General features: G+C 32.4%; 3 protein-coding genes across 4 annotated transcripts; 1 reads left to right on the top strand and 2 right to left on the bottom strand.

Annotated features, from left to right (window-relative positions):
- Positions 1-2005: 2005 nt before the first annotated feature.
- On the bottom strand, positions 2006-3271 carry LOC119834604 (cytochrome c oxidase subunit 7A, mitochondrial-like). Its single transcript, XM_038359007.1, has 3 exons — positions 3088-3271; positions 2850-3020; positions 2006-2237 (listed from the first exon to the last, which is right to left on the bottom strand). The coding sequence occupies exons 1-3, from the start codon at positions 3160-3162 to the stop codon at positions 2097-2099; spliced, it is 387 nt and encodes a 128-aa protein (XP_038214935.1). The 5' UTR covers positions 3163-3271; the 3' UTR covers positions 2006-2096.
- Positions 3272-3946: 675 nt separating this feature from the next.
- LOC119834205 (ubiquitin-60S ribosomal protein L40) lies at positions 3947-4958 on the top strand. Its single transcript, XM_038358535.1, has 3 exons — positions 3947-4083; positions 4346-4580; positions 4741-4958. The coding sequence occupies exons 2-3, from the start codon at positions 4355-4357 to the stop codon at positions 4902-4904; spliced, it is 390 nt and encodes a 129-aa protein (XP_038214463.1). The 5' UTR covers positions 3947-4083; positions 4346-4354; the 3' UTR covers positions 4905-4958.
- Positions 4959-5583: 625 nt separating this feature from the next.
- Positions 5584-12472, bottom strand: LOC119834204 (WD repeat-containing and planar cell polarity effector protein fritz). 2 transcript variants are annotated; one of them, XM_038358533.1, is made up of 13 exons: positions 12263-12472; positions 11889-12187; positions 11531-11652; positions 10953-11119; positions 10564-10675; positions 10208-10432; positions 9845-9978; positions 9318-9438; positions 8978-9246; positions 8605-8765; positions 7747-8366; positions 7282-7411; positions 5584-6348 (listed from the first exon to the last, which is right to left on the bottom strand). In XM_038358533.1, exons 1-13 carry the CDS (start codon positions 12337-12339, stop codon positions 6290-6292), a joined length of 2496 nt encoding a protein of 831 aa, XP_038214461.1. In that variant the 5' UTR covers positions 12340-12472; the 3' UTR covers positions 5584-6289. The 2 variants fall into 2 exon arrangements, with proteins under 2 accessions (XP_038214461.1, XP_038214462.1); XM_038358534.1 differs by having other exon boundaries at positions 7206-7411.
- Between the last annotated feature and the right edge of the window lie 1999 nt (positions 12473-14471).

Here is a 14471-nt window from a genome sequence, read left to right on the forward strand (position 1 = left end):
AGATAAAATGCTTAAAATATTATTAGAAATACTAGTTCATAGTATGTTATATTATTGTTTAAGGATACATTTAATTTAAAATACTTATGTATTAATAACGCTGTGTTCGTTACGGTCAGTGTGTTAGAAATAAAAATATATTGCAATGGTCACTTTGTTTTTTTGGTTTGAATATCGATCGTGGATTAATCTTCCCTTAGTATGTACTATCTTGAAATAGCGCAAAGTTAAAATAAGAGGCAACCAAAGGTGTATTGAAAAAACTTGAATAAAATCTACCATAATATGTAAATGGTAAATATCATTATAAGCAGTGGTGGCTCAGTGGTGAGAACCTCGGACTTCGAAATCGATAAGTCGGGGTTCGAGACCGGGCGAGCGTGCAGGAAATAAATTGACTTTTCAATTTATCTGCACATGTGAATAACATCACCACTGTTTAAAACGGTGAAGAAAAACAAAAGCTCCACGACATGTGACATCTGCCAACCCGCACTTGGCCAGCGTGGTGGATTATGGCCTGAACTCTCATAGGAGGCCTGTGTCCCAGCAGTGGGAACAAATATGGGCTGATGATGATGAAATGTCATTACATTATTTTTCTGTCGGCAATCGTCGGATGATGTCGGCAAGTTAACAAGATTCAATATTGTTAGGCAAATATTGTAGCGAGTTTGAAAAAAAGAAAAGGACTCAATAACCTTGAGAACTAAATAGCGTCTTAAGGAACACCTCTTGGAATGGGTTTAGAGGTTGTGACATCTTGCTCGTCGACTATTCGCAGAGAAATAGCAGTATTTTATTTTTGCTATAGGTTAGGTACCTATGCTAACTTGGGTGTGAGCAATAAAATGTTCTATGTAGTTATTATATTCTAGTCGTATAATAAGACCTTGATTGGTTGCTTCTGGAATCTAGGAAAGTGTTTCTTAAATTGGGCGATAACGCCCCCTGTGGGCGCTGAAGGCCTAGAGGGGGATAAGAGGTTTAGAAAAAATTGAAACAGGCCAAGGGAGCAAAGGCTGATTTATAATTTTTCTTAGAAATTTTCCGAAAGTAAAGATATCTACTCCTACTTAACATTGATTCCAGTAAATAAATTAATGCATGAAATAAAGACACAAATTGTCAGAAATTATTAAAAGTCAAGGATTTACAATAAATTTTTGTTTGGGATAGTAATTTTGTTAGTTATAAAATTATATTATATTATATTATTATATATTCAATAGCTTCATTTTCGGTTTTGGTGCTGAAAAAGAAAAAAAAACAATAAAGGGGGCGTTTCTTTGAAAGCGATTGATCTAGAAAATTAAATAGTACCGTTTCAAGCTGTTTAATATAAGAATAGAATGTTTTTTTCCTTAAATAAATATATGGGTTTTATAACTTACAGAAGTACTTTAAATTGATTAACTTGCCAAATATTTTTTGGTAGATGGCCCTACAAATGCTTGTTTCCGAGGGAAAGTAAATGTATAAGATTCCTTAGACCTATTTACTTTTCAATCTCAAGATCAAGAAACAGTTCCGGAAGCTTGAATTGTTTTTTAGGAAATTTCCTGTTCCTCTCAGGTCTTTTTTATATACCCTTAACTCCACTTTTATATATACCTAAATTGTTTTGAAACTTAATTGCAATTTATATCCGCCCATTTTGGTAAAACTTTATCTTAATTTTCGGTAACCATACTAAAATTTCATGCAACAATGATACATGTTGGCTAGACTGCTCGTACTATCGATGCTGCTGGTTTGTAAACGCGTTTGTGTCCTGCGTATTATTTTATTCATTTAAGAAGAGTTTGTTGGTAAACACAGCTACGTAACTATTTAACATATTTTATCATGCATGAGAAATTACATGAAAATAAGTATTGCTTGTGTCTTAACACTACAATACTGTTCTGTTTATTAGAGTTTTTTTAATGGTTTTTTTAATTAAGCTCTTGGGGTTGTTTAATTTTTCCATAACATAACATTGGTTTAAATAAAACATCATTGCTTCGGTTTCTTTGCATATTTTTACTGATCCTCATTACATAAATTATACAGAATTAACTACTTTTATCACAATGCAAGTGCATTTGAATAATTTACTTATTCTGTGGTACAGCGTGGATGTACACTGTGTGTCCCACTCCAACAATGCCCACTACACACAGGAGCAGAGTGAAACGGTACAAGATTCCATCAAATGGACCTCCTTTTAAGAAGACTGGAGTGTCATCCTCTTTCTGTGAAATAAACATTATTTTTTCCCTCGTATCATAAACATGAACAAATATATATCATACCTTAAATTTTACTAACAACTACAAAGTTTATTATAAAACTAGCTCTTGCCCGCGCCTTTGCACACATTAAATTTGGAGTAGTTGAATATGTTATTAAATATATAAAACTTCCTCTTGAATCTCTCTATGAATATTAAAAAAAAACACATTTATATCCATTTTGGAATCAGCTTTCGCACAGTTGCAACAGACTACCTCCTCTGTCTCTTGTGAGTCTCATATATCTACAGGGAAATATTAATAAAATAATACATTATAAAATACAAAAAATGATTAATTTAAAATTGTAAGGTCACTTATTTTAAGTTAAAAAAAGATTGATTTTTTTACAGTTGTATGGAATTGAGGATAATATATTATGAAGGAAGAATTCATTATAGGGAGGTAAACATTATTTTGATGTAAGATCAATTTTGACAATTTTATTTTTAAAATTATGTGACATCAGTTTATTATGATTGCTTAGTGGTTAGGTAAAGAATGATTTGAATTGATAAGTGCTCTTCATTCTGATAACCTAATTAGACTTTTTTTAGAATATAATTATTTTACCTGGAAGCGTTGTTGACGTTCAAGAATTTTGGGAGAGAGAGGAGAGTAGGGTTCGTTGGTACCAGGGATCAGCCGTCTTGGAGCAGTTGAGCAAGACTCGGAGACGGTTGACATCTGTGCAGTGTTGTACTGGATGGCTGGTGGGTCCACTCGTTGCAAAGCAATGGGAGCCTGTAATATAAGAAAATTATCACCTTGTACGCAACATCGTCGGGTTAGGTAAACATGATTCACATACCACTGGGAAAAGCGGCGCCTGGAGGTTGGTGGCAGCTACGAGCCTGCCGGTGATTTTATTCAGCTGATGATACATGTTTAGGTAACAACAGTACAACTTAAATTCTATATTTCAGCGGAGTGGACCTGTTACGAAACAAGTACTTTATCGAACATAGAATATAGATACCGTTCAGAAATACATTACATGGACAGTCAGATAAAAACAAAATTGCATTAAATTCAATACGTTGATGACGGTGTGGCTTTAAATTTTATTATTTTTTTAATTTTTCTTAAGTTAATACAAAGTTATAAATGGAAGCTTTTGTAATTTAATTTGTTAATAAAGAATCGAATAAAAACAAGGTACGATACTTAATTTTTGAACGACTCATTAATCCATATTACTGTGTGACCAGTTAAATGTTTTTTCTTCGAATTGGTATAAATTATTTCTCTTAGGTACTTAGCGCCGTTAATTTAAAAAATTATTTGCTTATGATATGCAATACACAAACGCAAAAATTCATGCATGACGCGACTGTTTGCAGGTGAGAGACACAGGTATGAACAAAAAAATTTGCAAATGTCGTCCCACACCCTCGGGTTTAATTAAGCAAGAAACATACGTGTCGTGCCGTCAGCTAACCAATTTTATACATTTGATCTGGTTAGGGACATATTTGTACTACGACACGACAATTTACTCGACGTCGATGGTGACGAACTGCAGACCATGTGTGGTTACGAATGATATATTTCCAATTGTTTCAATTTAAAAATAAATGCTTGTCATTTATTTATCTTAAAATATGAAAGATAATTAAAATTTATTTTCATTTCTCCAATTTTTCAAATTCCAATGTGAGTGACAGTACGTTTTTCTTATAAAATTTATGTACCATAGAGAAATTATGTATCGTAAAAAATTATAAATATAATCTGGTCACACTGCCGCCATTTTTGACCGTCCTTTCGTGCCAGTTTGACAGTTCAACGAGCACATTTTGCTGAGGTTAGTAACGAATTAAATTATTTTTTAATGAAAATTTCACATAAAATTAAAAACAAATACGATTTTTCTTCATCGATTTAATAAATGTAATTAAAAATACTTATAAAATATGTTTCAGTAAAGTTCGAAATTCAAAATAGCGTGGCGTGTCATAGACGGACCATCATACTTCATTTGTTTTTCTCTCTCAAATCTCAGTTCATTCCGTCGATCTCTATCCAAAATTGTGCGTGTTGAAATAAAACAAGCTTTTCTTTTTTAGTTGAAAAAAATGCAGATCTTCGTAAAAACCCTAACGGGTAAGACCATCACCCTTGAGGTGGAGGCCTCTGACACCATCGAAAATGTTAAAGCAAAAATTCAAGATAAGGAGGGAATCCCTCCTGACCAGCAACGATTGATCTTCGCTGGCAAACAGTTAGAGGATGGCCGTACTCTTTCAGACTACAACATACAGAAGGAATCTACTCTTCACTTGGTACTGAGGCTTCGTGGAGGTTAGTACATATTATTTGGAAAAATTATTCATTATTTTGTATAATTGAAAATTTCCTACAACATCACTTCAAAAGTCAAAGATTTTGTTATGCTATTGAGCACCTTATTAAAATTACCGTATTGTAAAATTTCCTTTTGTATGTAAATTTCTGCTTATAGGTACCATTGAGCCCTCTCTTCGTATTTTGGCTATGAAGTACAACTGTGACAAGATGATCTGTCGTAAATGTTACGCCAGACTCCACCCCCGTGCCACCAACTGCCGCAAGAAGAAGTGTGGACACACTAACAACCTCCGCCCCAAGAAGAAGATCAAGGATTAAATCTTATCTCCTATATTTTTTAAAAAGTCTGGTTTATGATTTAAATTAAAAAATGTAAAATTTACTTTCGTTTTTATTTTATATCCCATGTGTGTTCTAACATATAGTCTTTCACACAAAAGAACTGAGAGGTTAGTTTCACCCTAGATATAAGATAGATTAGACTGGAATATCTCATATGAACAAACTCAAGTATTTAATTAGACAAGTGTCACAACATGATTTTACTTAGCTCCGGTACAGAGTGGACATTTCAAGATAGCTATATCGGGATGAAATAGCTGATTTTTCATCATAAACCTACCGATATCTTCCAACTCGTCCTACTATACTATACTATCCTACTAATATTATAAACGTGAAAGTTTGTAAGGAAGTGTATGTGCTTGTTACTCTTTCATGCAAAAACTACTAAACCGATTGCAATTAAATTTGGTATGTAGACAGCTGGACAACTGGAATAACATATAGGCAACTTTTTATCCCGATATTCCTATGGGGTACGGACTTACACGGGGGAAACCGCGGGGCGCAGCTCGTTAACCATAAGATTCCATGACATAGTTATCATTCAAATAGACTGAGGTGATGAAATAAACTTGTAAAAATTTACGCACTGAATTAACGTATTAAATATTTTCTAATAAATAAGGTTATATAAATTATACAAGGTATGATTGTTCTTGTATAAAATTAATTTTTATTACGACAAAAAACACCAACTCTTCATGTTTAATGGAAGCCCAAGATCTAAGTTAAGGCAGATCCAACCTATAGCACTCTTAAAACAATTATAACATAAGAAGGCACATAGAAATTTATCCCCCCTCGTGATCAATTTTTTTCTATTCTTTCAAAATTTCTCATTTATAAAAGCATTTTAATGCTATAAAACTAAAAATTAAATTTATTCTTATTATTACAATTTTATCAGAGGTAGCTTCCATATTACTAGTACAGTAAAAGTAGATATTTATATTTTTGAGATTCAAGAATAGCCAATAGATGGGAAAAGTAAACATTTATACAATTTCAATTAATGAGAAGTTACAACAATAATATAATGTAGATTGTTAAAAAAATATATTTCGTCTTTCTACATTCTTGACGATCGTGTGTATTTTGTTGTTTTTGATTATCACAGCGGATATTACAAACACACATCTATGTTATCATTAATAAGTATGTGCGATACTTATGCATTCATATATCGCGACAGCAATTGTATAAAACGTCTTAATATAAATAATCTCTCCTAAAGAACCTTATATCACAACCATGGGAATGTATGGATATTTCAACAAATACTACAAAAGTTGGAGTTTAGACGGATAGAATAGGTACTTAAAAAAATAATAAATTCTTATAAAGATATTCAAACTGCATCACACCATACCAAAATGTACAACTTTGATTTTTGGTGGATTACGTTGGGCGTCGCCATCTGAAATTAAGAATTATGTATTAGCCTTATTAGGTTTCTGTATGATAAATTGAACAAGTGAATATACTTTCACGTTATTCCCAAAACATTATGTGCATTATATGTGTGTGTAGGTGCTTGATATGTATATGCAAAATAATCACAGGGCTATTTTGCCTTATTATTTGCAGTTAAGAATATTTTATAAAGACCATCTGAAAAACTGAGGCCATAAACACACCGTAAGTCCTTATAAAAAATGTTTAATTTGTTTCAAACGTGAAAAATTATGCAGGCAGTTAGTTACATGAACGATGGTCTAAATACGGCGGATTTTATACACTTCGTTACTTCTTAAGTTCCAAAGTAACCTTGATAAACTATATATTGTGTATTAAAAATTCATAAAATCAATTCAATAACGTGATTATTTTAAATATATACTTACAACATTGAATGTTTACATAATTATTAAAAACAAAACACTTAACATGCTGTTCTTTTACGTGAAAGGAAACAAGAAAATGTCTTCGGTACAAATATTAGTGCTTTAGTCATATTTGGAAATTAGTGCTTAGTGCAAATTTGATTACAAATTTCAACACTGTGGTTCAAGTTTGCGCCAGGCATCAGCATCCTAAAAACAGGTTTTTTGAGAAACTTGAGTTTTTACATTACTATTTGAAAGTTTCAATAAAAGGAGTCTTTAAAAAAATGATTTCAATATAAACATTGTCAACTGCTATCCTGACACAAATCATAAATGCCCTCCATGTAAACTTAGATAAGTAAACCTACAAGAAGGATAGAAAAAGTGTGGGCTGTGGCAACATCAATCAAAACAATGTGTACACTATTACTAGGGTGCATTCACTTACACATAACAAACGGTTTAGTATCATGCAATCATGCGTGCTAACATGCGTCACACTTCAACGTAGTCGAGGGTTGTACCGAGCGGAGGCCGCGGCTCGTCGAACTGCTGTTTGCTCGCTTGCGGCGCGAACGCCGCGAGGTACTTGTTCGGGGGACAGAGCGGCAGGCTGTCCGCTAGCTCGCGGGCTCCTTCCGATTGCGGTTGCTCCTGATTGATAAAGTTTAACTACTGGTTGCGCTTCAGAAAATAAAGGCTTAGACTAGGTTTTGTGTTACAGTATCCTTGGTTTTAATTATGTTTTATCGTAATCCATATTATAAAAATCGATTTATAACCAGATTCATGAAACAATAATAATGTTTTAGCTTAGATTGGATCACCTAGTTGAAATTTGTCAAATAACTAGTTAGTTTACTTCAGATATACTAGTGATGTTTTGTAAAGCATAAAAGTTTAGAGTCCTTTAATGAAACTTACAGTATTTATAACGGGACAACATTAGATATGTATTTACCACTTCAAGAAATGTGTTATATACTTACAGGAACAACGGCGATTGTGACAGTATCTGAGAATTTAACTTTATTCTTCTCCGGTGGTCTACTGCCCGGCCATACAGTTTTATCCTGCCGATATCTCTCATTAAAGTTTGTATTAGACAAATGTAAGTTGCTAGTATATCTATACGTATTTGGCACATCATCCTTTAATTCTGCCCGAAATAGATGGTTGAAGTGTGTCGATGCCATTCTTTCATTATATGGCTTTTGCATCACTTCAGAAGTCGGTTTTACAAAACCCTCACTTATTCTTGATGTGCTTATGTTGAAATTTAGCACATCCACACTATTCCATCTCATATTTTGTTGGCTTACTGATGGTTTGAAGTCTTTATCGTAAGTTTTGCTAATATAACTGTCGTCTTTAATATTAGTGGTCCATATAGTATTGTCTCTTTCTAGGTATTGGTGAAGGTTAGGTCGTATGCTATTAGTTGACGGTGGGTCATTTTGTGCGATAGGAACGGGTAATACAGTCGGATGCGAGAAAGGTACTCGAGGTAGGGGAGGAGGATTAGTTTTTCTGTTTCCATTTTGCGTATGTTCGTCTTCAGATTCTGAATATGAGCTGCATTGCGAACAGGAATCCGAACATTCTGAATCTGGAATAATATAAAATTTCAAATTTTGAAGTTTTAATAATTCCTTGACAATAGTATTTTTTTTTTAACATTTTTGACAACTTTTTTATTTCTTTGTTTTTGTTAAATATAGCAAAATATAGATTATGGCTGACAATTGTACATTACATTAAACTTTGTCTAGTAACCTTAACCTTTAGTAGTAAAGAAATCATTGTAGCTACTAGGATTGAGTTTAAATAAATCAATATGTACGTACCTGGGTGGCGAGTGCGAGGCGCATAATGCGCGGCACAAGCGGCTGCTTCTTGTGCAAGCTGGTGTTGTCTCGACCTTGTTGCCGCCCACTGGGCATCCGCGAAGAGATCCCACGCTTCTAGTTCTACTGCTAAACTCATTGCCTTTTCTATTCGACCACGTCTAAAATGTAGTTAATATGGGAAGTAAACAGAGTAACAGAAAAATCAGTAGCAAATGGACAATTTAAAGCGATCATGAAACGATGGAAATTAGCAAATCATGTGAACGATTTAAAACCTTACTTTATGTTAGTTATTGAAACTAAAATATCAAACACACGCTTGTTAAAAATAAAATAATTCGAAATTAAAAAATTTAAGTGAAATTGATACCTCAACAAGTGATGAAAGAATTTCCTAGCCAGATCGTGAATAGGCGGCGAATATCGACTAGCTGAGGAGGGTAAAGGTGCTGCCGGCGCTAAATATACACCCAGAGCCCCTTGTATTGCAGTTTCAGCATTCACATCAAAGTTATTTCGGCGCAACGTACTGATCATAATTTCACTAATCCCATGTAAGCATTGGTCACCTTCCTCCTCCCAGTCCAAAGTTTTCAGTAATTCTATTGCGTTTGACGGTCGCCCTGATCGTAACCAAGCCTAAAAATAAACAATTAATTAAAGTATTTTTGCTACGTCGTTGAACAAAATCTAGGTATGGCAATACTTACTGTAAGTAAACGTGGATGACATATACGTAAGAGTGTTAAAGGTCCGCCGGAAAACGTTGCAAGTATTAGTGGTCCACCTTTAAAAGAGCGTGTCCCCAAAATCTGTATTCGCCGTGTATCTCTGTAATTACAAATACAGTAACTATAAATATATGTTAAATATTTCATTAAAAAAAACGTGTGTGCGATTCACACACGATAGAAGTGAAACTTCAGTAAATCGAAAAAAGAATGAGATGAATATATATAAAATAGTATGTATATTTCTGTCTCATTTTTTGCTGGCTTCATTCTACACATTTTTGTATTTGTATCTCTTACCTGTTGTTTTTTCCGTTGCATCAGGTTTGAAATCACTGAAAGTTTCACTTCAAAAATGGAAAGGACGGAATCTCGCTGCATACAAATCTTCAACATACCCATAAATATAAGTTAGTCTAGTCAATCTAATTTCATTTCATGCAAAAAGAGATTGTACAGGAAACGACAAGAAGCCCAATACTTATAGCTACTATCACATTTTATACCGTAAATATGAGGTGAGATCCAGACACTTGCTGTGGTGGTGTAAGAGAGAGAGAGCGCGGTCAAAGCATTGCAAACGGCCAGACTCTTCACTCGCGATAACCAATTCCCCAGCCCACCGGACATCTGTTGCTATCTATGAAAAAAAAGACCATTATTTGTAATATGATATTTTTTTGCTTTCTCTTAAGACACATTATGTACTTGTTGGCAAATAAGGATTTTTTCTTTAATAAGTAATTATAACTGCTGCTATTAGCGTAACGTTCTTTGGTCCTTTGAGTTGGATACATACAATCACAATTTCATTATTTCAAATTTGTACACACATCAATACAAAGAATATACTAATCAAATTTACTTACAAAACCTGCTCGTATTGAGTGAGTAAGACCAGACACGTGATGTATAATATGCATGGACCCATCAATACAGGCAGTTAACAATCGAGCATCACATCGCGATCGTCTTGCGATACGTACTGGCGATGATAATGAGACTTGAGTTACTTTTTCATGTAAACTAGACAATTGTATCACTCTGTCTGATTTGGGTATATCATACCTTAACCAAAAAAGATTAACACCATTCTGAAAAAGAAAATTATAACATAGACATTTTTCTCACATACAAAAGACTATGGTTTTCTCACATACAAAAGAATGTTTATAAAAAATGGTAGTAATTTTTTTATTGATTAATAATGGATTAATGAACTTACCTTTTGGGATGCTGCTTGTTCAACAATATGGACTGAGTTATTCTTTTGTGACAGTTCTGCAAACAAGACTTCACCCTCAATTTGGTGAAAGGCGATAAGTGATACTTGTTGCCTGAAAATATATTGAGATTTAATCATCAATCAGCATTCAGTTTATTTTCTATTTGCAATATTTAAATGTATGAAACTCCACAGGCTCTTTCAGTGTGTTAGTGCACAGCAGTATTTGTAACATAATTTATATCAAATTGTAATATTTAATTGGGTAGTGAATATCTACAGACTGATGACCTTATTTAAGATTCATTCATATAGGAATTCACAGGACCAGCTGTTACATGTATGCAAGACTGAGCCAGATACAAAATGGATGAATGGATTTTCTTTACCCTTCAATACTATACAGATGTAAATTAGCATGATCTTCTAGGAGAGGACTCCATGGAGCTGGGTCTGCAATGTTGTTGCTCCAGACCAGGACCCGGATGCCTGTGTTGCTCTGACACCAGGTTACATGTCTATCTGTTTTACGAGAACTTCCACCTAAATCTAAACTCTAAAAATAATAAGACATAATTTTTAAAAATAATATACATTATATATCTTTACATTGCGTTAAAATTAATAAAACCAAAGGTTGTGTGAATATGAAATGTTCAATTTTATTTATGCTGTTTTGTTGTATAAATTTAAGTAAAAATTAAACAAATTTGAATAGAAGGACCAGAGGTTTTCTATACAATTGTATTTCTTTTGTACTTTGTTATTCTGTGAAAGCTTTCATCCTTGATTTCTTTTATGTTTAATAAATAAATATTCTCATTTTATAATCTGGACTGGTACTTCCCTCCTGAGGAATGTTTGTGATATTTTTGTAGAATTTTGATCTTTGAATTTTGAATTGTCATCTTTTTATATAATTTTGTTACAATAAGGAATTAAATGCAACAGTTCTGTATTAACTTACCTGTAAATGTGGATCTCTATCAGAAATACGACATGGCACATGTTCATTTTTCTTTCCAAATACAATAAGAGTAGCTATTCTTTCAGGATGTATAAACAATATATGACTTACAGATAAAACAACTGAAAGAAGAATGAAAATCATTTAACTTTTATAATAGATTTATATAGATATAGTTACAGATTAATAGATAAATATTCAATTCAAAAATCAGAATAACATTAAGTTTATAAATATTAAAAAAAAAGAAAATAATCTGACATTTTGTGCTCCCTTAAAATGCTCAGTTTTACAGATGTTTAAAGAAAATTATCCCGATATATGAAATAAATTCTAAATTATTGTTTCATGAACATACCGCCAGTTACGGTGTTTCCCATTAATTTGCCGACACAATATCTATCAAACAGAATTTGTGTGACATCAAGTGTATTGGGGTTTATAGTGATGTGAGCAATTACACCCGACGAAAATACTATGGTTGCGAGAGAATCGTTTATCCATTCACTTGCAACGATATTCCGATCCCGAAGCTTCGATTCCAACTGCCTTATGTGGTTCACTCTTGAGGCTCGAGCATGACCACCACGTCGCTCATGATACGTTCTTTTCCCATTGTCATATACCGTTTCGTCTAGCTTCTTTTTCGCGTCATATCTGTTAGTTTAAAATATTTATTTAAATATCATTGAAATTATATTTTTTAAGTTGTTGATGTTTTCTTAAACTCACTTATAACTTTTAAGGTCACTGTTTTTCACAAAAACAGTGTCGTCACATGTGAGAAACTTAACATCGTAACTAAACATCTTGTAAAACTAAGAGTATTTTAATCTACTGTACATATTTAAGAAAATTCAAATAAATTGTTTACAACAAACATTATTTCTTATCATTTATTTACAATAAACATTCGAAGTTTCAAGTAACAAGTAGGCACAATGCAATGTGTCAAATACCTATTTGTCAATTGTCAATTTGACATTAGGTCATTTTTTTTAAGTATTTAATGGCTCAGTTACAAGACCTTTAAGCCAAGTCTTATTTTTGATAATAAATTTGTTTAATTTTATGTATTTTCAGGTATTTGCTGTAAACCCTAGGTAATAAACTGCATCTAGAGTGCGTGCCACACAGACATATTTATGAATATTCGTTAGGTCACCTATAGATTTTTAATAATTTTTTTTTCATTTTGCACAAAATAAACCTGCATCTTAGAATGTCATTTGCCGAAACTGATTAATTTTTATACTTTATCGTTAGGTCAGTATTGGTCTTTATTTTTCTCTTTTAAAAAGCAATAAATAATGTTATATCTGCCTATCTCCGTTTAATTAACTGTATTGTTTTAGAATCAAGGCAGCTACTACGTTGATTGGCCATAAATATTAACAATCGGATTGTAAAGCGATGGAAGTACATCTGTTAGGAAGTATTCTTTCTATACTTTTATCATTGGAATAAATAAATATTTACGTGCTTACTTTCAATCAATGTTTGAGCTGAGACTTTATAATAAATAAAAAAATAAATTATGTTGCCATGACGGACATTCTTAGTTTTAATGGTGTTATGTGAATGAAAAAGTTTGTTTTTAAGACACGTATTGAATGAAATTCCACAGTTTGAATATTTTTTATAAAAATGTTTGTACTTAAGTTATTATAAGTTTCATTGTTTCTTTTTTTAACCGACTTCTAAATAAAATAAATGATGTTCTACGTTCGTCGAGTACGTAGGTACAGAAGTGCCTTTTGGTGATTTTAAAAACCCAGATTTTTTTATTTAAAAAATATTTATTTTATAAGTTATGCTGAGTTCAATGTGCAATGCCCACACATGTATCTTTTTTACCACTTACATTTCATTTTGTTGATTCTCGATTGATTGCTTTATTATGATAGGGAGATGTGGATTTTCTCGCTGGATATTTATCATAAAGCAATGCATTTTTACACAATTATAATTATCTATTTCTTCTATGCCTCTATGTCTTCCTATTTAAATTATTTTTAGAAATACTAGAATCTTCAAAAATGCTCAAAATTTCCACTAAACTAATAATGAAAAAGTACATATCCTTCGTATTAAGTTCATATAATTATCTTATATATGTACCTGTAGTTACAAGTATACATAATCACAGAGTGGACTAGTCAGTTAGGACTTGGAGCTGGATGTCTATAAATGTTCGATGTCGAAATTGTGTAAATATTAAAAGATTTTCCTTGTACATATCTGTCATTGGGGAAAATGTAAATTCTAAGAAAACGTTAGAAGAACATTAATTCTTACGCGTAAAATATAAGTACTCAATAACGAAAGCCATCTGGCAGAAGGAATTGTCCCATTAAGCCAGCCCGAACAATTACAAATTCTTTACATTGCTTTCAACTGCTTTTAATTTTCCATTACGTGTTATAATTATAAAGATTTTGTAAAATATATAGAAATATTTATAGAGAATGCCAAATTGTAAGATAATACGAAAATATAGTACCTTAGCTGTTAAGTGGTTGAAAGAAAAGAGCGGAAATGAAAATAAATATAGGTACATACAAATATAGTACAGTTTTAGTTAAATGATACGAATGAAAATAATCAACACCACTTTTTTCCGTCACAATAAAAACGTTACCTTGCAGTTGACATTTATATCGGCGTTAAAAAATAAATCTAAAAGTGTCTAGCAGCAATTAGTAAAAAAATATGGAAACTATTTGTTGAAACAATATACATGCAATCACTGGAAATGTATTTCACGTAACAGTGTCCGGCGTAACGCTTTAGTTTCAGATGAAAAAAAAGTGGAAAATACTTGCATCCTTTTTAGATTACAATAAGCGATGAAAAAATAATAATGTAGCTATTCAAAATAAACAGGTTCATAATGTTAAAGCTTTGGGTTTTATTTTAATTATTGGAATTGGTAAAATTG

This window comes from Zerene cesonia, chromosome 19 (assembly GCF_012273895.1).
Source record: "Zerene cesonia ecotype Mississippi chromosome 19, Zerene_cesonia_1.1, whole genome shotgun sequence".
NCBI classification, from domain to species: Eukaryota; Metazoa; Arthropoda; class Insecta; order Lepidoptera; family Pieridae; genus Zerene; species Zerene cesonia.

What these genes read in the sequence shown, in the direction of transcription:
- LOC119834604 (XM_038359007.1), bottom strand. Translation starts at nt 3,162, where the DNA reads ATGTATCATCAGCTGAATAAAATCACCGGCAGGCTCGTAGCTGCCACC. An exon ending in AGGCGCCGCTTTTCCCAGTG is followed by an intron (nt 3,021 to 3,087) that starts GTATGTGAATCA and finishes CTTATATTACAG; the next exon opens with GCTCCCATTGCTTTGCAACG. An exon ending in AACGTCAACAACGCTTCCAG is followed by an intron (nt 2,238 to 2,849) that starts GTAAAATAATTA and finishes TTTATTTCACAG; the next exon opens with AAAGAGGATGACACTCCAGT.
- LOC119834205 (XM_038358535.1), top strand. Translation starts at nt 4,355, where the DNA reads ATGCAGATCTTCGTAAAAACCCTAACGGGTAAGACCATCACCCTTGAG. An exon ending in GGTACTGAGGCTTCGTGGAG is followed by an intron (nt 4,581 to 4,740) that starts GTTAGTACATAT and finishes TTCTGCTTATAG; the next exon opens with GTACCATTGAGCCCTCTCTT.
- LOC119834204 (XM_038358533.1), bottom strand. Translation starts at nt 12,339, where the DNA reads ATGTTTAGTTACGATGTTAAGTTTCTCACATGTGACGACACTGTTTTT. An exon ending in ACTCAATACGAGCAGGTTTT is followed by an intron (nt 9,979 to 10,207) that starts GTAAGTAAATTT and finishes TTTTTTTCATAG; the next exon opens with ATAGCAACAGATGTCCGGTG. An exon ending in GTCATCCACGTTTACTTACA is followed by an intron (nt 9,247 to 9,317) that starts GTAAGTATTGCC and finishes GTTTATTTTTAG; the next exon opens with GCTTGGTTACGATCAGGGCG.